General features: G+C 40.1%; 1 protein-coding gene across 1 annotated transcript in view; it reads left to right on the top strand.

Moving 5' to 3' along the window:
• CTNND2 (catenin (cadherin-associated protein), delta 2) overlaps positions 1-24365 on the top strand; it is a gene marked incomplete at both ends in the record, with an annotated part of 80982 nt that overhangs the window by 32949 nt on the left and 23668 nt on the right. The window contains one exon of the mRNA XM_010149632.1: positions 8558-8741. Coding sequence (XP_010147934.1) covers positions 8558-8741 — 184 coding nt within the window. The remainder of the gene's footprint in view (positions 1-8557; positions 8742-24365) is intronic.

The raw sequence follows: 24365 nt of genomic DNA, 5'->3' as shown, positions 1-24365 counted from the left end.
TTGTGATGAAATTGCTTTTTTCACTGTGGTCACTATTTTTATTTTTAGGTTCAGAGGCCAACTTCTCTTCTTCCCTCCCGAATAATCTTGTTTTCAGTGCTGTCTTTATCTTAGCTAACAATTTTAAGATTTGGTTAGTACATTTTTTTTTCTTTTTTTTAGTCTCTGTAACTGAGTGTTTCATTTTTCTTGTAGACATGACTTTATAGACAGGAATAACTATTGGTTCTTGTAAGAAAGGAATTTGGTACTTGGACCTCTAAATTGATGTTCAGTTTTAAGTACAACATTTTTGTTCTCTGTATTAGAGTCTGTTACCAGACATGTATTTTGATTTTGGGTGCTAAAAAAAAATTCTTCACTAAAATACATGTGGAAGCATTGGAAAAATAAACCAACTTTCCACTCACATATGCAGCCTTGTTTGATTACCTTGTTTTCTAATAAAACACTTCATTGGGATTGGTAGTGCCATTAGTCATGTGTTAGGATCAAATTCTGTTTGAAGATATTTGAATTTTTTTTTCCCCCTGTAAATAATTGCTTTTGGATTGGCTTCTGTGTTTTATGGGACCAGTTTAATTTCATCACTTAGGAAAACAAGTTAAGCAGGAATCACTGGTCTTTCCACAGTAACTTAAGTCAACTCGTCTAGTAATTCCTCTACTGCCTAATACTAAAGCTAATAACTATCTAACATTCTTGTCTGATAGTTCTTCCCCTCCACAGTTTTATGTACAGCAGAAAGAGAGCAGCCATATTAGGTCAAAATTCAGTCCCCTGAGACGAATACAGACTTTTCAAGTTAATGCAATAGCGTTTAGACAGAATTTGTTTGCAAGCAATATTAAAGTCGGTCCCTCCTTTTTGTTTTCATAAAATCCTAGATGTAATAGTGGAATGAAAAGAGCAATAATTGAGAAAGAAAGAGTTAGGTTTTCAGAAGAAATAGCTTATATTGCATATATTATATGTAATCATGTACTTATACGTAGTCAGGATCAAGCTGGGTTTGTTTGTAATTTTAAAAAATAGTCTTTATTCTCGAAGTTTTTGCTATTGTAAGGCTATGAGTGGCTGTAAAGGGGAAAAAAGATTGTCTGGCTGCAGCTTTGCTTACTGTTCCTTAAACCCCTGCCTACTTATGACTTTTACTGAAACCCAGTCTTTCTCAATTTGCACTTTTGTCATAGTTTAATCCCAGCCAGCAACCGAGCAACACAGACACTTGCTCACCTCCCCCCCATCCAGTGGAATGGCGCAGGGAATAGGAGGAGGTGCAAAAACTCATTGGTTGAGATAAGAACAGTTTAATAATTTAGAATAAATGAAATAATTATACTAATAATACTGCTAACAATAATAATATGTAATGGAAAGTATACTGTTAATAATGATAATAATATGTAATGAAATTATACTGCTAATAATGATAATAATACGTAATGAAAAGAAAACCAGCGGTGAAAAAAAAAGTGATACGAACACTGACCACCCACCAACTGACCACCCAGCTTGTCTCTGAGTAGCGAGAGCCAGAGAGAGAGAGAGGGACCTCCTAGCCAACACCCTCCACCCCACCCCCCCGCAACTTATATACTGAGCATGTCGTTTTCTGGCATGAAGTGTCCCTTTGATCAGTTTAGGTCAGCTGTCCTGGCTGTGTCTCCTCCTCCGGAACACAGGGGCAGTATGAGAAACTGAAAAAGCCCTTGGCTCAATGTAAACATTGCTTGGCAACAACTAAAAACATCAGTGCGTTATCAACATTCTTCTCAGCACAGATCCAAAACGCAGCCTCATACTGGCTACTGTGAAGAAAGTTAACTGCATCTTTAGAGTTATTAGCTCTAACCAAAACTAGCACAGCTTTCTGTGTGTCATCTTATACACAGGTAGAAAACCACCCCCATGCACGTAAATAAGTGAGTTCCAGGAAGGTGCGCATAGGTATTCATTCAGATAAAAAAATATTTCAAGAAAATTGGTGAAACTCCCTTCACTGTTATGCCAATTTTAAACTTATTTTTATAGTGTGCTTTTAAGGAGCTGTCTTATGAGCTGTGAATTGTTCAGGTGCCAGAATTCAAATCAGCCACTTTTTGTTTCCTACAGAAAGTCTCTTAGCGAAACCAATTCCTCACCTTGACAGCTGAGCTAGCTGTGAAGTCTCCTTGCACTCAGTATTAAGAAATGCTGCAGCTGCTATTCAGTGTCTTTGCAGCAGACCTGCTGTAGCACATAGGCAGCCTGCACCCCGCTGCCACGGAGGGGACCCAGGTCTGCAGAGCAGCGTGGCAATTACTGGGGGCTCCAAGTGTCCAAGCTGCAGTAAGAGCCAGCAAATGACTTCTCTAGCACTTGGGAGTTTGGGGTAGAGATTCTTTTCCTAAGGACTCCAGCAAAAGATCCCTTGTACTTGGCTTCTGTGCAGGGTATTTAGCTCTTAGATTTCAATCTTAATTGTCATGTTCCTGAGGGAATCTCCCTGTAGTACCCCGGTGCCTTCGGCATATAAACAAAAAAGCCCACCAAAGCTGCGTTGGCTCTTCCTGGGATGCAAGAGCTCCCAGCTCTACCAGATGGCATTCTGCATCAGTCCATGACCAAGCTATTACGTTAAGATAGAAAAGAAAAATTATATGAGTTGGAAGACTTTGAGACTTTTTTTTAAAGTAATATTAAAGAAGCAAAACCTTGGTATATATTTAAGGCTGTCTTAAAACATACCAGATTGAGAAGAGTCAGTGTTGTTTCTCCCAGTAATATCTGTTTACTTATGAGCCCTTTACCCTATAATTTGTTTGGCAAAGTACATCTTTTGCAGCACAATTAAAAAATAAATACGTAACGGCAGTGTGGCCGGGGCAATGCTTTTTGGAAAAGCTGATTTTCCCAGTTTCTTTGTTTCCATCTATGTTTGTAGTATAAGTTGTTCTAAGGAGCTTGTTCATATATATATAAAATCATAATGTGAGGTAGCATTAAATCATGCACTGAATAATTCTTTAGACTTTCCTGATCGTGCATATACTTTCTAGCTAGGGTGATTTTTTTTTTTTTTTTTGGCATGAAGTGTATGTTCTTTACTTTCTTAACTTTAAATGGAATACGGATAGCATGTGGATCATCAGATCTTTAGTTATATCTGACTATAGATATGCATATATGTGTACCAGTTCTAAGTAAGACACTGACGAAGAAATGCATCGAAGAGTTTAATCAGGAAGAGTTTGAGCTCCAGCCTGATTTGGAGATGATGGGTTTTTGGCTCAGACTGCTCCAATAAATTGAGTGACTTCAAATTTCTTAAGTATTTTGCTTTGCTTCTTCAGGGTAAGTGATGTGGTACCTATTGCAATAGCTTAAATGAATTTATGTAAAAAGGCATGGTGTTTTTGAGCTGAAAGTATGCTGGATAAGCTCTGTCTGCTAAGCAGTAGTAACATCTCATCTGCCTGGACTGTGCTTTTAAAAGGGTTGGTGTTCAGTCTTGTGGACTTCGGCTAAGAGAAAGATAAATCAAGATTTTCTTTGTTCTGTGTTCTCTCAGATTCATCTTCCAGTGGCAACAAACTTGAATTGCCTTAAGTAAGATCTATGTGTAGTTTTCCTTATGAACTCGACCTCTATATTTTGGTCTTTGAAAAGGTTGATTATAACTAGTTGTTAAATTTGATTCTCGTTATCTGTGAAAGGCTTTCTTAGAAAAGATAATATACATCTGCTGTGTTAAATAACCTCTAATATAGTAGATGCATGTCCTCTGACGAGCTACTTCCAGAAGATATAACTTGGTACAGCAAGATCTCCATAACAAGCATTCCTGTAGCCTCCCCTAAGAGTCCTTCATCTGATGTCTGCAAGACTGGTAATTGCTACTCAGACCCAAAATCTGTCTTCCAACTGGAACCAGCTGGATGCTTTCAGTACCATTTTCCTCTTAGTTTTAAACGCAAAATGAGATTGCAAGATACTTCTTCTGTTCTTTTTTATATGTAAAGGGGGAAAAACTTAACCTGCAAATAGACATGATCAGTCCGGTGTAGCTATTCTTCTCTTTCTACGTGTCATCCAACACAACCTAAAGTGATCTGCAAGTAGGGGCAAAATGCCTACTCTGAATGCATCACAACCTTAAAAGCAAGGAAGAGATAAGATAATGTGAACACGAGTGAATAAGACATGTTCAGCATGGATCTGATTAGTTCCTTATTTCTCTATCCCTCTCAAGATTCGGCCTACAGATGGTAGAACTGTTGAGTTGGAACACTGAGCTGTTGGATTAACACCTCTGTTCCAATCCATATGCAGCAGGATGGGTCCCACTATTGCTGGTGAATCACTGATATGCCAAGTCCAGGCCTCTCCCTTCCTGTTCGCAGCTTATGACACACAAAGGTTTTAGGGGGCAGTCAAGCACCTCCGAGGCTCTTCCAGACTTGCTTCTTCTGCTCAGAAACCAAATTCAGTCAGGGCTTTCAGAGTGACGTGGCAAATGACCTCAGGGACCAGGTCCTTACTATAGTCCTGTCATGGTTTAGGCCCAGCTGGCAACCAAGCACCACACATCTGCTTGCTCAGTCCTCCCTGCAGTGAGATGGGGAGAAGAAAATGCAAGGAAAAGTTTGTGGCCTGAGGCAAGGACAGGGAGGGATCACTCACCAGTTACGGTCATGGGCAAAACAGACTTGACTTGGGAAGAGAAATCAATTTATTTTGTTACCAAAACAAGGTTTTGTTCCCCTCTTAAATCTGTTAATTCCTAGAGGTGATGACTGGCTCGGCCATGGCCAGAGGCAGGTCTGATTTGGAGCTGGGGATAGCTTCTAGCAGCTTCTCACAGGAGCCACCCCATGGTCCCTCCCCTGCTACCAAAACTCCACCACACAAACCCTACACAAGTCTTAACAGGTGTGTAATGAATACCTGTTTAAAAAATATGTTCAGAGTCATATGTACAAGGAGTAGCTCCATAATGGGAGATTTCTCAGGTAAAAGATTTGGGGGTTTAATCACTTCCCATTGAAGCATCAAGGGAATGGATCATCTTCTTAGGTCCCACATAAATCTATCTCCAGGTCGTCCTCAGCAAAAGCAATATGAAGTGAATTGTCAGTGCTCTTTCAAAACTGCAAATCTTTAATCAATGGACAATACAAGGAGGCACTTAAAATGCCAACCTCAGCAAGTGGCGGACTCCAGTTCTTGTGAAAATTAATTGTAACTCATCAGAATAAAATTGTTTGGTTTTTTTTTTTATTAATGTGTTTGGTAGTACTCAAAAACTTAAAATTAGATAAAAGGCATTGAACTAGGTTGGAAGATTATCTTACTCCTTAAAACCACGTGTGAGGTCCAAAAACTGGGCAGGGACAGTTTCCTTTTTTCTGCCTAGAACTGCAGTCATTTTAGGGGAAGGTGGAACAGCTAATTTAGTCTGGTAATCCATCCATCCTCTTACTGTGAAGGTATAATTTCCAGTTAGTGAAACCAGACCCCATTTTTTGGCTCTTGAGTGAATATGTAGGCTTTTATTTGGATTTGGATTTTGCCTGTTACTATGGCAGTTTATTAAGCAAAAGCTCGTGTGCAGTATCAAGTGGATTTAAAACATAGAAAAAGCGGTTAAGAAATGTTTCTGGGTATCTTAACTATTGCTGAATGCGAACTTACCATGATGTTTATGTGAGTTTACTTTTAATTAGCAAGAACCTAGAGTGAATAGAAAATAGTGTATACATGCATATTTTTTAGCTTTTTTCTAGACAGGGCTGTTATGTTTGCTTCTTTGGGTTTTGGGGGTTTTTTTTTTCTTTCTTTTTTTTTCTGCTGTTCAAGTTTATGACTAGTTCTTGAAGCCCAAAGTAGGTTTGTTGCCAACAAAGCACTCTTTTCTCCTTCATTTCCAAAACAGGACTTCTGCACAAAGAAGCAATACATTGTCTTGTGTAAGAAGTAAATCAGACCTTGAAGGGGGAAAGATTTGCATCTTGCTTCTCTACTTCTGTATCATGCACATTATTTATACTTCTCTAGATAAAAATAAGGCAACCACATTGTTCTTTTCACTAAGACCAACAAAATACTAGGTATTTCAGGAAAAGTAGATGTGCCAATAAAGCTTACCAAGAAGAGATCATAGAGAAGTAAGTATAAATACCTTAATGAAGGCCTTTATTCTTTAAATACAGTATTACTTTTCATAAAGCCATCCAGTATAGAATTCAAACAAAGACCTTTTTCCTTTAAAGCAGCAATTCTTAAATGGAAAAAAAGAACAGTATTCTTTCTTCCTTTCTTGTGGGGTCTGTAGCTAAAGTCTCTCAGTTTTGGCCTGTTTACCACAAACAGATTATTTTAAGGTTTGAGGGTTTTTTATTGGTGTGCTAAGCAAAATTTTTACATTAAACTGCACAGCTGTCTTTGCATACAGTTCCATATAAAATAATTAAAACATGAAATTGTATAACTGAAAACAGTCTCCCGATAGAGGTAATTAATTTTAAAGTGAAACACAGAAGTGTAGGTTGATTACTGTTAATTAAACCTCTTCTTCAAAACACAGAATGCTACAGAAAGCCTTGAACAAATAGTGTCCCTGATTCTATGTTGGTAAGGTATTTAGCACTATCCTCGCACCACCACTCATAGAATCACAGAATAGTTCGGTTGGAAGGGACCTTAAAGACCATCTAGTTCCAACCCCCCTGCCGTAGGCAGGGACACCTTCCACTAGACCAGGTTGCTCAAAGCCTCATCCAGCCTGGCCTTGAACACTTCCAGGGATGGGACATCCACAGCTTCTCTGGGCAACCTGTTCCAGTGCCTCATCCCCCTCTCTGTGAAGAACTTCTTCCTGATATCTTATCTAAACCTCCCCACTTTCAATATAAACCCATTACCCCTTGTCCTGTCACTACAGGCCCTTGTAAAAAGTCCCCCCCAGCTTCCTTGTAGCCCCTTCAGGTACTGGAAGGCTGCAATAAGGTCTCCCCGGAGCCTTCTCTTCTCCAGGCTGAACAAGCCCAACTCTCTCAGCCTGTCCCCATAGCAGACGTGCTCCAGCCCTCTGAGCATCTTCATGGCCTCCTCTGGGCTCGCTCCAACCAGTCTATATCCTTCTGATGTTGGGGGCCCCAGAGCTGGACGTGGTACTCCAGGTGGGGTCTCAGGAGAGCAGAGTAGAGGGGCAGAATCCCCTCCCTCGACCTGCTGGCCACACTTCTCTGGATACAGCCCAGGATACGCTTGGCTTTCTGGGCTGCCAGCGCATTGCTGGCTCATGCTGAGTTTCTCATCAACCAACAGTCACGCTGTTTTTTCCTAGTGTAATATTCATATGGTAACTTTGTGTCTGTGATGATGATAATCATTCTCTGCATTAGTTCAGGACTTGATAACCATAAAGGCGAAACTCAGTTTTGCCACTCACAGTTAGGTGTGGGGCCAGGCTTCTGTGCCTACAAGAAGGAAAGTAAGGAATAGTGTTGGACTGTAGAGAAGAGAATGTGTGTTGGCAAGGGGAGATGGGGGAACAGGCAAGTTTGCTCTTACAGCTACTGCTGGGAGGACACTGATCTAAAGTAAAGACCCCTGCTTATTCAGAGCAATGTATTACCCTCTGGCTTCCCCAACACTAGTAGCTGCCCAGTGCCAGTGAGCTGTTATCACAGCACAAAAATCAAATGTGCTTTTCCTGAGCTTTGATAACAAATACACACAAGGGAAAAAAAGCCAATTTATTACCTGCTTTCTGTGACCCTTGCAGATGTGCTCAGAAAGCTTTGGCTCTTGATTGCTCTTCCTTTTTTTTGGAACGTTATGCATTTTAACAAAAGGGTGTTGGGTTTTTTTTTTCTTTTAATTCTGGTAAATCTCCATGTGAGGTGCACCATTAAGCCTGTTGTTTATGTGCAGAAATGGTAGTATTCTGTGATTTTGAATAGTAAAATATTTATGAAATAAAAAATGGCTTGCTGGGGGCTGGTATAATACCAAACTACTGTATTGGGTTGTGAAGGAAGTATTTTTGCTTGTAGTAACAACTACCCTAGAGAGTTACTTTCATTACATTGAAGAGTAAAGAAAGAGTTGAGGATTTGTTCTCTCGTTGTGTATCTATCAACAGGGATAGCCTTAGCATAAATCAGAACCTATTCGTCGCTATTGGTTTTTAGCAATTTTATTTCGAAGGAAAAAATCTGAAGTCAAAGCCCTAAAAAAAAATATTGAATATTCCTTCATTCCATGTGTGGTTCACAGCCTAAATAGGTCTAGATCATAACCAGCTGCTCAGATTTTAGGCTTAGCTCTGAGAAAATGCCAATGTTTCTGTGACTACATGTTGTGTATTCAGAGCTCTGTTCTCGCTGCAAAAGTGTGCAGATGTCATTCAGCCCCATTTACCATGTAGTATTCTTTTCTTGACAGAAACAGCTATATTAAGCACACCAATGGTGTGAAATGTTTGGGGTTTTTTTGTTTTGTTTTGTTTTTTTAAATATTCAATCTCTTTTACAGAATGGTAATTATGAGTCATTTGCTTTTTTTGTAGGAGTTCTCTGGAACCTGTCCTCCTGTGATGCACTGAAAATGCCAATCATCCAGGATGCCCTCGCAGTGTTGACCAATGCGGTGATCATCCCTCACTCTGGATGGGAAAACTCCCCGCTCCAGGATGATCATAAAATACAGCTCCATTCATCACAGGTGCTGCGCAATGCCACTGGGTGCCTACGGTGAGTACTGCAAAACATTTGCTTTGCCTTAATCATCTTGCTTTGGCTTGAGTTGTTATGTCTCTTTCTTAGGCATCTGTAAAGTAAATAATTAGTTTGCATGCCAGCGAAGATGATGACTTTCAGTGCTATAAACTTAAAGTTGGAAATCAATTAGAAAACAAGCTTCAGGCCATTCAGAGAAACAATCTGTAGATGCGCTGCTGCGGGTTTTATTTTTTCTTCTTAACAGCTTTGACCAATCTTCTCATCCAAGCATGTATATTACAGATGTTTTTCTCATTGTCGATTTGTCCCATTTCCCCAGTTGCTTAAGTGAAGTCAATATGTTCTTGCTATTACACCCAGTTTAATCAGCACAAAAAATAATGAAAATGCTCTCAAAAAGTAACATGCCTTACGGGTTCCACATGCCATTGCTGGAGTTATGATAAATAGATAAAGTAGATTTTTTCTGCTCTGTGAAGATGAGAAATGGATTTCAGTAAGAGTCCAAACAATTTAACATGGTGCGACTAGAATACTTAAATAGATCCTTAACAAGTATGGTAAGTGTTTATATTGGTATGCCAAAGTGGTATATGCAACACCAAGATGCACTTCTATAAATATGTGCAACATGATCTGTCCATTCCTAAAAATCACTGTAGTTGTGAGGCTGAAATTAGGATGAGTTTCAGTTCTGACAAATCCTTACAAAAGGATTGAGTCATAGCAATTGTTTAATTCCAATCCATATCATTTTATTGAAATATTTTAACATATTAGGCAAGTTCTTCTAAGTGTTTTTTTTTTTCTCCTTGTATATTGAGATTCTGTGATCTATCTCATAAACGTGAAAATCGATTAGTTACTATTTTTGCACACATCTCAGGAAAATTGTTAGGTGAATAGTATGTATCAGTATTACGATCTATGTAGTATGCTGCATCCAAAGCAGATATCCATCAAAGAGCTAAATAAAAAGCCATTCCTACAGAGGCAAAGTAAAGTAGCAGCATTTTTAACGTATCTATAGCAAGCACCTTTCTGTCTCTGCTGTTGCATCAAATGAAATGTCTCCCTTTCAGAAGTAATACCTGAAAAGTTTAGGGGGAAAAGTAATAATTATTTCTGATGGTTTATATGTTATCAGACAGAATGAAATACAGAAGGTAGTAACTTCCATATTGCAAGTATACTTGTACTGGACCTAAATGTAGAGGTGGATATTTGAATACCTGCTATGTTGGTACATGTGACTGAAGCTAGGTATTTGTACCTGAGTTGTATGGATTTTGAAAAGAGTTGGGTAGTATCATTGTGCTGCATTATGTTCCAATTACTAGGAAAAAAGGTTTCTCAATCACTGTGACAGAAGTCATTCCCTAAAGACATGTACTGTGTTATACTTCCCACACTTCCAGTGTTTAACCTGTCTCAGTTAAAGAGCTGCCTCTGAAAGGAGTGTCCATTATAAATCTGGGCTTCACAGTGCCCCTTCTCTCAATGGACATGTCCAGTGTTGGTCTCCCCACACTGTAAGCCCTATCTTCCCCTTAATTTTTCCCAACTGCTTCTCAGGGACTGGTGTCCATCCCTGATCCTGCAAACCTCAGCTCATCCACCTCCATAGCTGATGGATTCATTGCACATTGGTCTTGAAATCTCTCCTCTTCGTTTGTTTTTCTTTTTTCCATGAGCGTACGTGCACACCCATTTGCAAACTGATGTGAGCTTATCGTAACCTGCACTGTGGGTCAGCCTGAGGGCTTGTGGCCCCGTGGGAATGATATGATGCCTGATACAATGCACACTGCTTTGCAGCAAGGCTTACTACTAGGTGTTTGATGGTACACTGTCACAGCAGAATGGCTTCTGGGCAGCTCGTCCAGGCTGGACGAGGCTTTGAGCAACCTGGTCTAGTGGAAGATGTCCCTGCCCATGGCAGGGGGGTTGGAACTAGGTGGTCTTTAAGGTCCCTTCCAACCCAAACCTTTCTACAATACGATTCTAAAATAAGCCCATATCTGCCTGCAAAAGACTGTGCATATTATATCTCTTCAGTCCTTCCTAGGTAGCTGTAACAACAGCTCCAACAGCTGACCTGAGGAGGTTGGTCTTTCTTCTAAACCCAGGCCCTTCAACCATAGTATGGCTTTTTAATATCTTTCTCATATCAACCCCTCCCTATTTCTCAGATGCATCTTTTTTTGTCCTCTCTAAGGCTTCAGATATTTCTTTGGCCTTCATCCACCTTTAGATAATTTCATCCCTATTAGTCTGTGTGGATGCTCTTTGGCTGAGCCAGAATATTTGGAGGGGGTTGAACTTACTTTTGCTTCACACCAGAGTGGCAACTTTCTTGTTTACCTTTCCCCAGTCACTGTTGAAAATCTCTTTCTCAGGAGAAAATGTCAAGCTTGTGTTTGGGCAAGGGAGAAAAGTGTAAGTTGACCTCTGAGATGGTAACTCTGTTCTTGCTTTGAATTCGTGTAAGATAACGGGGCTGTAGGCTGGAGGAAACAGTGAATGTCAGAAAGAAAAGGCTAGAAAGCCCCATGGAGATGATTGCAGTAGCCCATGCCCTGTGCAGGTCGTACCTTCGCTAGCATTCCGTAAACGCCCACCACCCCCAGTAAGCTGAACAGCTCTCGCACTTTCCACTTGTGACTAGTTACAGACCTCGTACTTCCATTTCAAGATCTCACTGGATAAAGGAAGCAATGTAAGTCAACAGGATGTAATGTGGTTGCTGACTGAGATAGTGCTGTGTTTAGCTAGTAAAGGGAAGGTCCAATGTAATCTTCCATGGGAAAATTTCTTCTAAGACTCTGGTTTGGTTGGCCCCTGCTGTTTTCTTTTTCTCCTTTTGCTAGAGCTGGTTTTTGAAGGGACGCTGGTTAAAATTCGTTTGGATCAGGATGGTCAGTGACAATGCTCGGTATCATAGGGAAAGTAGTGGTGTTCAGAATACTTGACCAACGTTTCTGAATCCGTAACATTAGCAGATGTTAGAGACAGCAGGTTGTATTACGTAAGGTTCAGTGCTAGCAAATACTCCAGAGGATTTGGGGACTTTTCTTCAATCATCTGTGCCTTTGGTTTTCTGATGCATTCACTACTGAAAACTTCAAGTAATCTCTGTGAGGTGCTGTAGTATAATCCACCCCATATACAATGCTAATAAATAGTTTGCAATGGCCATTATATTGAAATAATCACATCTCTGTTTTGTGTTTTTTTCACTGCAGTGTATGAATTATTATTCTTTCTGCTGATCTTCCCTTTTCTTAGTTTCTTGATGAGTTTCTTATGCTCCTTCATTCAAAATGTTGCTTATTAACTACGTTTTTTATTACTCCTCTCTGCTTATTCATTATCATTCTTAACCAAGTTCTTAAACCTGCAACTCCAATCACACAGTAATCCAGCTGAAATCAGTATGAAATCATATGAAAGCCAGCAGCAGCATCAGTCCTTTTTTCTTTTATTTCCTTTTTCCCTTAAAGACATTATTTATAAACCACATTTCACATACTTTTGTGATTTGAAAAGAGAAAATAGCTTTAATACAATATTGTACTAATTAATTTTACATAACTTGAATACTTGGAAATGGTTTAGATAATTCAAAGCTCTAAATACAGCATTATACCTATCACTTATAAATTTAATCTTAATATTCATCTTTCATAAATTGCCAGACCTCAGTGTGACATGTCTTAAGAGTAATCACCCAATTTACTTGGCTCCCAACTGAGATACTAGTACCTTACCTCATTAAGCTCTCTGCAAGTTCAAGTTTTTTTTTCCTTTTGGATTTCAGCTGTGAATGCTTTATTTGCATTGGGGAAATTCTGTATCTCTGGTTTATAGTTTCTGATTCATTTAGACTCCTTAGGGAAAGTTCAGTGAAAACTGAATTTGGAATCCCAGATGTTTATATTCGGGGAGGTTACAATCCCTGCTCTGAAACTTAGAAATCAACAGGAGACACATTGCACAACCTGAAGCATCAAGCTATGGCAGTGAGTGGACCTTGGCTGGAGGCCGGGTGCCCACCAAAGCTGCTCTGTCACTGCCCTCCTCAGCTGGGCAGGGGGGAGAAAATACAATGGAAAGCTCGAAACTCGAGATAAGGACTGGGAGGGGTCACTCAGCACTTATGGTCCTGGGCAAAAGAGATCAAACTTGGGGAAATAAATGTAATTTATTACCAATCAAATCAGAGTAGGATAATGAGAGATAAAACCATACCTTAAAACACTTTCCCCCAACCACTCTTCTTCCCAGGCTCAACTTTGATGCAGATTTCTCTACCTTCTCCTTCTGAGCGGCACAGGGGTACAGAGAATGGGGGTTGTGGTCAGTCCATCACACCATGTCTCTGCTGCTCCTTCCTCCTCAGGGGGAGGACTCCTCACACTCTGCCCCTGCTCCAGCTTGGGGTCCCTCCCATGGGAGACAGTCCTCCACGAACTTCTCCAATGTGATTCCTTCACACAGGCAGCAGTTCTTCACAAACCACTCCAGCGTGGGGTCCCTCCTACAGGGTGCAGTTCTTCAGGCGCAGCCTGCTCCAGCCTGGGCCCCCTGCGGGGTCACAAGTCCTGCCAGCAAACCTGCTCCAGCCTGGGCTCCTCTCTCCACGGGGCCACAGGTTCCACCAGGAGCCTGCTCCAGCATGGGCTTCCCACAGGGTCACAGCCCCCTTTGGGCATCCACCTGCTGCAGCGTGTGATCCTTCCCGGGCTGCAGGTGGGTCTCTGCTCCTCCATGGCCCTGCCCTCTCACCATGGGCTGCACCACGGGCTGCAGGGGAATCTCTGCTCCGGCACCTGGAGCACCTCCTCCCCCTCCTTCTCCATTGACCTGGGTGCCTGCAGAGCTGTTCCTCTCACATATTCTCACTCCTCTCTGTGGCTGCAATTTCTGTTGCACAGCAATTTTTCCACTTTCTTAAACTTGTTACCCACAGGCACTACCACCATCAGTGATTGGCTTGGCCTTGGGCCAGCAGCGGGTTTGTCTCAAAGCTGGCTGGCATTGGCTCTGTCGGACACAGGGTAAGTTTCTGGCAGCTTCTCACAGAAGCCAGCCCTGTTGCCCCCAGCTACCAAACCTTGCCATGCAAACCCAATATATTTACTTATCACAAAGTTAGATCTGTGTCTAAAGACTATCTGAAAAAATCCCAGACAAAAATCTTTTTCAAGAGTTTTTGTCCTGATGCACAGTCTGGAACCTTGGTTTTTGCTATGAATTGAAGAATTTAAGATGAATTTAAGTTAATAAAATCTCATGGGAGGACTTTAAAGAATTTCAGGAATTTACTGCTTTTAAGATTCTAATCTGGTTTTAGATTCAAAATCATAAATTGCTGGGTTGGGGTGTCTTCATGTTGTTTTAAGTTTTCCTCATACACTACAGGTACAGGGGCAATTATGAAAATCAAAGATCTATTAAAATATTTACCTCCCTATTAGTTGATTAGATATTGTATGGCAGAGTAACTCAAGTAGTTCTTGTTTATAAGGCCCCCTACCTTTCAGATTTTCATACTTTCACTCTTGTCAAACCTTTCACAAATTGCCATCGATATCTAGCAAGCTCTCCAAGTAGAAAAGCAAATGGAAAAAGTGCTTTTAAAACATGAATTCAATGTAACTGATGCAATAGTATTTTCTGGATGTAGCAACCTTTGGAAGGAACAAATTACCTTGTTAAAACAATTTGTGTTAACTGTAAAGCCTGAATATCAAATGGTTTTAACTGTTTTATGGATGAATTATCTGTTTCACAGACATTTACAGCTAATGAATTTATCTCACCTTCTTATTTCTCCTCCGGTTCTCTTGTAAGCATCCAAAGTCTATTGATTCCTATTCTTAGGAACTCCTATAATCTGTTTTGAGTATAATGTTCTGCTGCATATGACAAAAGAAGATGTGGGAGCAGCGTAAAATAAATAGCACAGAGTGTATTATTCATCATCTGTTTAGTTTCTAAAGAAACATATGTATGACGAAACATTCTTATATGTGTATATTAAACATCTTCCTTAAGAAACTGAACTGACACATATACATATGTGCATGTGTATATGTGTGTTTATATATATATGTGTGTGTATATACATACAGATATAAAAGGGCTGATTACTGGAACTAAAATATCCTTTTGTCTTTACTGGCTGGTGCAAGCTCCGAGTATCTTCTGTTGGATATAAACAGCAGGACCAGGACCTTTGCTGCTGATTTTATGATTCTCCTTTTACCAACAGAACAGTCACAGCTTGTCTATCACTGGGTATGCTGTAGTGGGTATAGAGGTGTTGGACTTGCCAACCTATTTCAGTATTTCCCTTGCTTTTTCTAGAGCTCGGGAGCTCTTCTCAGGCTGACCTTGTAGTCTTGTGCATCAGATAGCAAGAAAGCCCACCATCCATTAAGAAGCTTGTCAGAATCCAAAGTTAGGACAAAACTCATATTAATTGTGTATTTCCACTGGCAGCCTACTCAAGAGATGGACTTCTACTACAAGTAGTTGCAACAAGCTAGAGTTATAGGAGAGAGACAACTACCTAAAACGATACTGAGGCAGGGTTATCCACTTGTAGAGAGGAAGCTGTCTAAATCCATACCCACAATTTTCCCTTGTCTTCGCCTCTTCAAATCCAGTCTTATCTGGAGAAAGAAGTAATCACCACTGTTCATGTCTTTTAATACATTTCAAGCTATCAAAACTAAAACGCTGGTGTAATCCAAGGACCATCAGATCAGCAGATTTGATGCCAGTTACCTAGCTATATTCTATGAATGTATTGTGATGAAACACCTATTTTACATGGTCTGAAGGGTTGCACACCATGTGTTAAACCTCTGGCAAAAACTAAGTTGTTGAATCAAGTCAGAGAGTCCCTGAACTCCAGAGTTGCACTGGCTATACTGGTGTGTCCCTTGTTAAAGAAACACATGCTCTCCTGACAGCTCTCCTCAGCTTGGGAATTTTTCTAGGACCTGGAGTTGGAAGTAAGTGCAGAGGAAAGCCTTGTCAGGAAGCTAGGGAAAATCTTAGTTTTAATGTCTGGTTCTGTGAAGTTCAATCCCTGTTCACTAAAACAGAAATTCTTCTTTAAAACATATCATTTATGGTCCTGGCTCCGAGAAGTGACAAGCTGTGGAGGAACTGAGAGGCTAATATCAACTCTCCATTATTTTGAAGAAACCGAGTATTCCCGGCATGTACTGCATGAATGACTACCAGAAAATTTCCAATTTAATATAAAGGTATCTTGATCACAACTTCTACATCTTGTCTTTCCAGGGTAAAGCTGAATGGCATATTGCTTACTTTTAAATATATTAGCTCAGAAGTTCTGTATTACTTGTACACGATGAATTTTGAAAAGCTGTCTTCAATAAGCTTGATAATACCTCCCAGAGTATCATATGGGAATACAGTACATAGGAGAGAAAATGAGCTGAACTGCTGTTTCTGGTCTTTCAAAACAAGATAGCAAGGAGTAAACTCTTAGTTGTGTTTACCTAATGGCAGGCATTTTAATCAATGAGTGGGTGTCTAGGAGCCTGTGTTTCAGAGGCTTTGAGTATTTCTAGACTATCACTGACTCACCAGCTCTGAAAATCATTTTAGTTTTGATGATGTTGATAATGAATGTGTCTAATTTCAGGCACCCTAATCGAAAACTTTCAGACAGGCTGCTTTCAGGGGCATGAAATATGCAAACGGTATTTTCAAAAAGGTCTAAAGCTTGCAGTAACTCATGTGATAATGTTCACAACCATATTCCTGGTCTTCTAACCACAAACCAAAATGGAAAGAATCACAGGAAATGAATAAAGAATCAGTCTGCTGTGGAAAATGTATTTCACCTTGTCCAGAAGCTGAAAGGTCCAGTCTAGAAAGAAGTCACAAACCAATCTGAGAGGCCATAATGATTGTATCCCACTTAACCATAAAGTTTCGGAGGCGAATTACTGCCAGATATGAGAAAGGTTGTTCCTTACTGAATGCTGCAATCGTTCAGAAATGTAGCTGAAATAAAAATCTAATGTTAAGATTCAGGGATAGAGGGAGATTTTAGTATGAATAGATCAGTGTCCTCTGATTGCTGCTGTAATATTTTTATTCAGAAGATACTCAAGGGAAAAGTACCAACAGAATTAAATATGTAGCTGTGTCAGATACTTAAGCACCCCACTTTTTCTTTACAGTGCAGTTAGTCTTACTTTCCATATTCATGAACAAATTTATAAGGTTTATACAAGGTCATGCTGTATTAATTATAGAAGTGGTATTCAAGTGGCACCCTGAAGTTTAATGCTTTTTCAGCGTTTCTGGTAAAAGCATTCCTTCAGCCTATCAAACTGATGCTACGAATTCCACGTAGCTCTGGAAGTTCACTCTGGGCTCAAGTCCATCAAAATCTCAACCAGAAATTTTGTTTTTAAACTGTTACGGAATACTTTTTGTATTCTCCTTTTGTCTGAAAAACAGTGCAGGGTAATTCCAGACGCATTCTGCTGTCCTATACTTAAATCAATGTAACAAGCTTTGGTGGCATACCTCCTTCACCCATCATTTTATTTGGGAAGAGACACGGAGCTGCACTGCCTAAGTCTGCCTTCACGTGCAGAAGGAATTCCCAATGTATTGGTTTTGCACTGAGATAGCCTAAAAGGGATCTGTCAGCATCCATTTTCTAAATATTATTTACGACATCCCTGGGCAAACAGGGAAACTCATTTCAATGGGGTGCATGTTTGGATACGAATTAGAAATATTGGACCTATATGTCAGAGTCTGATAATTTAGGACCTAGATGAAATCTAGTTTCTGTTTTTCAACTAGGATCTTTTATTCTCTTTGACATGAATATATGTGGGTTTTTTAAAGTAAAACAACATTTTAGGAACTTTATTGTTTGTTTTGAATAAAACAACTGGGTGTCATACAGTTATAAATATTTACTTGTTGCTATGGCAGGAGTGTGTTCTTCCTGTAATTTACTAATTTACTGTGGCTAGAAATTATACATACACATAAGAAAAGAATGGATATGCTTCAGTACTTTTGCTTTCACAATATTCTTAGGCTCAGCCACAATGACAAAACCATAAGCTGCTGCCTTTTAGGCTAAATGGCTTATGGTGTACCCTAGCCTTGAATTTGGGATGTGCTGAATATCTCAAGTATGCCTTGAATGACTATTTTCCCAGCTTCTGGTTGTTTTCATTCCTTTCAGGTTGAATGCCTGCTGTTAACTAGTGCCTAACGTGAAAATGAAATGCCCGCTCATAGTTGCATGGTTAGGTAGTGTTCATTTACATTTCCTTCTGTCAGAGGTTTAAGCCCTGTGGATGTGAATGCTCTGAAGAAAGTGATATGGTTTGATTTGTGAAAGGGCTGAGATTCTGTGGTGTGTTTGGGGTTTTTTTCAGATCAGTTTTCGTTTATGCAGTAGTGAGCGTTAGCTTGGCAGACATGAAGTATGATCTGAGTCTTGGTGGTCTGCTGACTTGATTTGGGCTGACTCCAAGCCCAGCTGACCATAACAGGCCTCCTTCTCACTGGCCAGCTGCAGAGCTGGGTGTCACAGTGGCAGAGCTCTTTTCGTTTTGGGAAGTGTCCCTGAGCCTGGCTGACAGCACATTTTAGAACGTGTCGGCCCATCCATGGTCCATTCCCACTCTGTGGGAAGCTGAAGAGATGGAGCCAATTCTGTCTCAGCTGTCTGGGCCTTTCGGAAAGAATCACAGGGGCCACAGGTGTCGGTAGGAACCAGAGCGTACCTCTGTTGTTGCTTTGCTGACTATCCAAAATCCTGGATAGTCCTTTTCGAATGGGTACTTTGAAAAACGGGTATAGTCTGGCACCACAGAAAATATTATTTGTCTCAGTATGAGAGAAAAACTGATTGTGACAATTCTGTAGCACCACTCATGGTCACGGTGGCTGATGATAGAGGACGATGTTTTATTTACCCAAGGAAAATGAGAAACACAGTTATCCAGAGTTTGTGTGCCCGCTCAATTCCACCACAGATACTAAAACAATATTTGGTAAGGTTGAAATTCTTTGATGCTAATGGCTTGATTTGTATGTTAACTAGCCTTTCTCCTCTCAAAACTGTTTGCATTACTAGGCAGTATGAAAAAGAAACGTGAGAACACATGGCCCTGCATAGTGAAGAAAAGGCAGCTTTCCCTCATTATCTTACGACAGACTGCTTGGAATCTGAAGAAGCTTCCCCTAGGAGTGAGAAGATCATTGGGTCTCTTTGCTCAGTCTGAGGATTTTCAGTAGAGATATCTGTTTGAAGTACACTGAGCTTGCTTCATCCTTCTGGATAAGCTGGCTAACATCATAGAGTAAACATTTTATCAATCCCTTTCAGAATGTTTTGGGCATGTGAGCTGTCTCACTTCAAGCACAAGAGTAATTAATGCCCACAGCTCAAGTTGAGCCAGTGCTCAAGACTCTTGCTGAGAGAAGGCTTTGATGGCATTCCACATTCCTGCAAGTTGGTGAGCTACTGAGAGCTCATGAAAAACACTCTCCAGTAATAATGTCCTTAGCACTGAAGCTAAGGATATCCTCAGGCCTGTAGTCCCCAATAACCACAATTACAAACTTTGTTGCTTTCATGCGTTTTGGAAATATTTTCCCAGGAAGCCTCCTGGTGAAGTAAGTAAATAAGTAAAACTATGGCTCTTAGGGGTGTGATGAAATAGGCTGCAGACTGCCAAGCCTGCTTAGCTTACAGTCCACTCATGCTGCCTGAAGACTGAAAAGCAGCAGATCATTTCTGGATGTCACCTTTTGTGAAACTTTCCCCAGTGAGTGTTGAGCTTCTGTCCTTATTGTCACTACACATATCCACAGAGGAGTTTTAGCGCTTTGCGAGATTTTTCCCTGAGTAGAGATGTCAATCTAGTAAGAACACTTTGAGAAAGGGGTTGTTATTGTAATCAAATAGATTTCCCCCTTTCTGAGAGGATTAGCAAAGCAGAAAGTTAATCTGGGGGTAAATGGAGACTTCTGTAAAGTCTGAAGTAAAAAGCATGTGATGCCCACCTCTAATTCAGTTTCCTCGGTTTTATCCAATTTGAATATTTCTCTGGACACGATAAAAACTGACACACCCTCATGAAGTGAGAGGGCTCAAAGCTAGGGCAAAGTGCAGGGTGATGCTCATTTCCAGCTCCAGCTCACTGCTATGCACACAGCCTTGCAGACACTGCCTGGGAAAGGCAACAGCAGAACAGGGTGAGAGGAATTTCTTTCTTTTGCCAGCAAAGTCTGTGCTAAATTTCTGTCTAATATGGCAGGCAGGGTGGAAGACTTCACTCTTTAAAAATGAGTTTAACGAAGATATTAGGGTGTTTTCCTATTGCCTTCCCTAAATTAGCTTCAAATTGTATTTTCAAGGTCTGTATTACTGTTGAGAAAGTTTCCTTTGGAAAGAGCAAACACATTCTATTAAAAAAAAAAAAAATCCGTATTTTACCTGCATCTGCATGTACTATATAAAACATTTAACATCTGCCTGCTAGTAATTTTAGCTAGGATTGCACACTACATACAGAGGATTTCCGTGACAAAGTACTTTCTGAAGTATTCATCCTTGTGTAGCTTTTTTACTTTCACACCTCATTTCTTCTTGTCATGTACTCATTTATTATAGTTAGTTGGTTACAGCTTCAGCGTTTTCTCTTGAAGGACAGCAGCATTGTGAAATACCTCCTCCTCTTCCCCTGTTGTCATTCATCCATCTTTGTATCTGATTTACTGTGTGCGAGAGTACAGTGCTTGGAAAGAGTTTCAAAAGAGATAGTCACCACAGGGCACAATGTAAGTATAGGGCATATACAAATGAGGGTGAGTTTTTTTAGTCCCCTAATGAAGTAAAAATACATAATAAAATAGAAAATACAAATAATTTATTTACAAAAAAAGAATTTTTCACTTAATTCACTGGGTTCACTTTATCCAATTCACTTGTGTTGAGGACATTTTTCAGTAGACTGGTCAAATTGATTGCTTTTCACTGATACCTACTGTCTTTGGTTGGCAGATTTCATGCTAAGAAGTGGTGTCTCCTAATTTATGCAAATACGGGAAAATGCATGATATTGTTTGTAGTTTTGGTAGCTACTCTTGTGTTAGAGTGAGCTGCTTGTGCTCCCAGCCCGGTTGCACCCCAGGCTGCTCAGGTGAGCTCTTGCAGTCAATGAGTAGGCCTCAGGTTGCTTGGTCTTGGGCACAGCTTGTGACCTCAGGAGCATTTAGGTTTTGTAGCCCCATAGAAACGAAGGAGATCTTATATTTATTTACCAAACTGTGTGGGAGGTCATCCTTTTTATAGCCCGTGTGACAAAGGGGACACAGCAGAGACAAGTTACTCTCTTCACATTCACCTATGGTACGACCAAGTGGCAGAAACATTTACGAGTCTGTACAACTATTTGCTATGCACAAGAGAATGATCAGCCCCTGGGACAAATTTAAGAAGGAAGATGCAGCTTTATTAACTTCACTCTAACGATGGTGATATAATTAGGATGATGTCTTCTGCGCTAGACATCATCCGTCTTGAAAACAGCACAGTCCTCCCTAGCCCACTCCTTGACACAGTTGTCTCGCCCTTTCCTGGTGCTAAGTTGCAGAGGTTACTGAGGACAAAAGCTCAGTAACTAACCCACACACAGGCACAGGATCCACCAGCAAAATCCGCTGGAGTGTGGTTGCCAGTGGGATGGCTGGCAATGAAATTCGGGAAAGGGAAATTCACATAAATGATTCATTTTTCTGAACTGAAATTTTAAACGATTTACAAGAAGCATGTGGCTTTACTTTTGAGAGGACTGGTAATTTTGCTTTTGCCTTCAGTTAGATTTTAGAAAAGTGAACTAAAAGAGTCTTTGAGCACTGAAATAATCACAGATTTCTCAGGTTTTTTTTGGGGGGGAAGGTGTTTTGGTTTGGTTTTGTTTTGATTGAGGGGTTTGGGGTTGTTTTGTTTTTGTTTGGATTTTGTTTGGTTGGTTGGTTGTTTTTTTTTGTTTGGGTTTTAATCAAGAAAATTGAGGCACCCAAAGTAAAGTATGCAGCATCTCCAGCTTGGAGGAATTCAGGAAAATCAATCACCTCTCTTGATTACAAAAGCAATTTATGACTTGTCTTAGGTGGCTTGCTTAGCTAGGCACCTGAATGAAGTACTGGTTGTGTAGAGGCGTATTATGGCTATATGTCACACGTGCATACACAGATGACCGATAAATAATCAGTTTGGTTTACCATTTGCTCCTCCAAAATGTATAGGTACTTTAAATACTTTGATATTATTATTATATATGATGAAGATACATCATTACTTGCTAATAAACCAGAAAGATGTGTATGCAACTCTTGGGGGGTTTGTATGTGTTTATATCGCTATATACTTTCTTTTTTTGATACTCTTTGGTCTGAATAACAGCAGTTGGTAGTATTTCTTTTAAGAAAGAGGGAAGTGACTGCATTAGCACAAACATTTTATTCTAAAATCGTGGCTCTACATATCATAAAACACATGGAAAGCATTAACTGATTAATTATCATCCCACATAATTTTCCAACATATCTCTGTCTAGACTGTAATGCATGCTGTATTGCTTCTGCCAGGGTTACATTTTTCTTGACCTTATAGCAGACATACAGTGTAATTACTAAATGGGGGCTAATTTATGTAAACAAATGTTAGTTTTTCATAGCATGAGCCCTATCATTATGTTTTATTGCTAGTGGATGTGTTATGTAGTCAGCCATTCTTCAACGACTTGGGTAGATCATTATTGTAAATTGTCTTTGTACTGTAAACGCTAAAGATTTAGTTCACAAAGTGAAAGTATCTTAATCCCTACATAGGATTTTTGGGTTTTTTCCTCCAGGTACAGCAGAACTTTAACTGATCATGCTTTAGCAAAGTAAATATCTTAATTTGTGGAATAGTACTCAAATTATTTTCTAGTTAGTACACAGAGATTTTGGGGGATGCTAATGCAAACCACATCTTGTATTATCAGACATAATAGGTAAAAACAAATATGCAGGAACTGGAATATATTTAATACTTTGATAACTGTCAGGTACTGGCCTCATCTATCAAAAACCATATAGAGGTAGCTGCCACACAGTAAAAGTAAATTACTTCCATAGCACCTTATAAACCAAGCCAACCTAATGGCTCCCATTCTTAAATCAAGTGCAGGGTTTTTTTATGAAGATAATAGTGAAAATATACACTAGTTTTCTTCTTGGTTTCCAATAATACTAAGAGTTCCATTTCTTTCCTTCTTTCTCGTTCTTATAGAAATAAATAAAGGAGGAGATTGATTGTGTTTTCAGTGCCATTTGAATAGCTGAATTTTTCCTTGGTGCAAACATGCAGTGGTTTTGGGAATGTGACTCTTGGCAGGCATCTAAGCTTATTCATTCCTTTCCTACTTAATCATTTCACACTTTCTCTGTTGGACATCTGTCCTTGTACTGTTTATTTTGTGAAGTTCGTGTGTTCAGTAAAATTAAAATTATTAATAAATAAATTATTTTCCTGTATTATCAATAATAAATATTTGTTCATGCTCAGAATCTTCAGTGGGAAATGAAACAGTTCCCAGCAGATGCCAGTTCGGAGTTTGCTCTTTTTCAGAGTTCATGTGAAATAAATTTAATGACTTCAGTCCTGCTATTGTCTCACTCAAAGCATTCTTCTGTTGTCAGCCCTTGATACCCAGGCAGGAAATAGGAATTATGTTGGCAGCAGAACTGGAAAGCTAACTTGCAGCACAGAGTAGGTGTGCCTGCAGCAGCTTTGCATCAGCTCAGCCAGTAGAACAGACGATGTAAGTTTGGTATAAACCTTCTGTGGGCCTGGACTATACATTGAGATTGTTAGTTCAAGTGTAGTGGCATACTTTACATTTTAATTTTGGTTGTTAACCATCCCTGCCTATGCTTTGATCACTTCTCCTGGCAGCAGCACTAGTATATCCACGGAAGACACAAATTCAGTGCAGTCTGAAGCCTCCATGGAGCTGCTTCATAGGAGGAGGGTGCCCACCAAATTAAAAAAAATACACTTGGTGAGAACTTGGGAACAAACCACTCTGTTGTACAAGAAGACTGCATATTATGTCAGGAGACTCACGGGTAAACAGTAGCCTTCCTGAAGTGCAAAAGAATACCAAGGAATGGAAACCAGAACAACAAAAGAGTATGAAAAACATTAGTTCTCTCGTGGTTTAGGCCCAGCCAGCAACCAGCACCAGACTTGGCAACCAAACTCTTTCCTCCTCAGAAAACCACTCTGTTGTACAAGAAGACTGCATATTATGTCAGGAGACTCACGGGTAAACAGTAGCCTTCCTGAAGTGCAAAAGAATACCAAGGAATGGAAACCAGAACAACAAAAGAGTATGAAAAACATTAGTTCTCTCGTGGTTTAGGCCCAGCCAGCAACCAGCACCAGACTTGGCAACCAAACTCTTTCCTCCTCAGAGGATGACTCCTCACACTCTGCCCCTGCTCCAGCGTGCGGTCCCTCCAACAGGAGGCAGTCCTCCACGAGCTTCTCCA

The sequence above is a fragment of the Eurypyga helias genome, unplaced genomic scaffold (assembly GCF_000690775.1).
Source record: "Eurypyga helias isolate BGI_N326 unplaced genomic scaffold, ASM69077v1 scaffold2754, whole genome shotgun sequence".
NCBI lineage: Eukaryota > Metazoa > Chordata > Aves > Eurypygiformes > Eurypygidae > Eurypyga > Eurypyga helias.
This window is presented reverse-complemented; position numbering and strand designations above follow the sequence as displayed.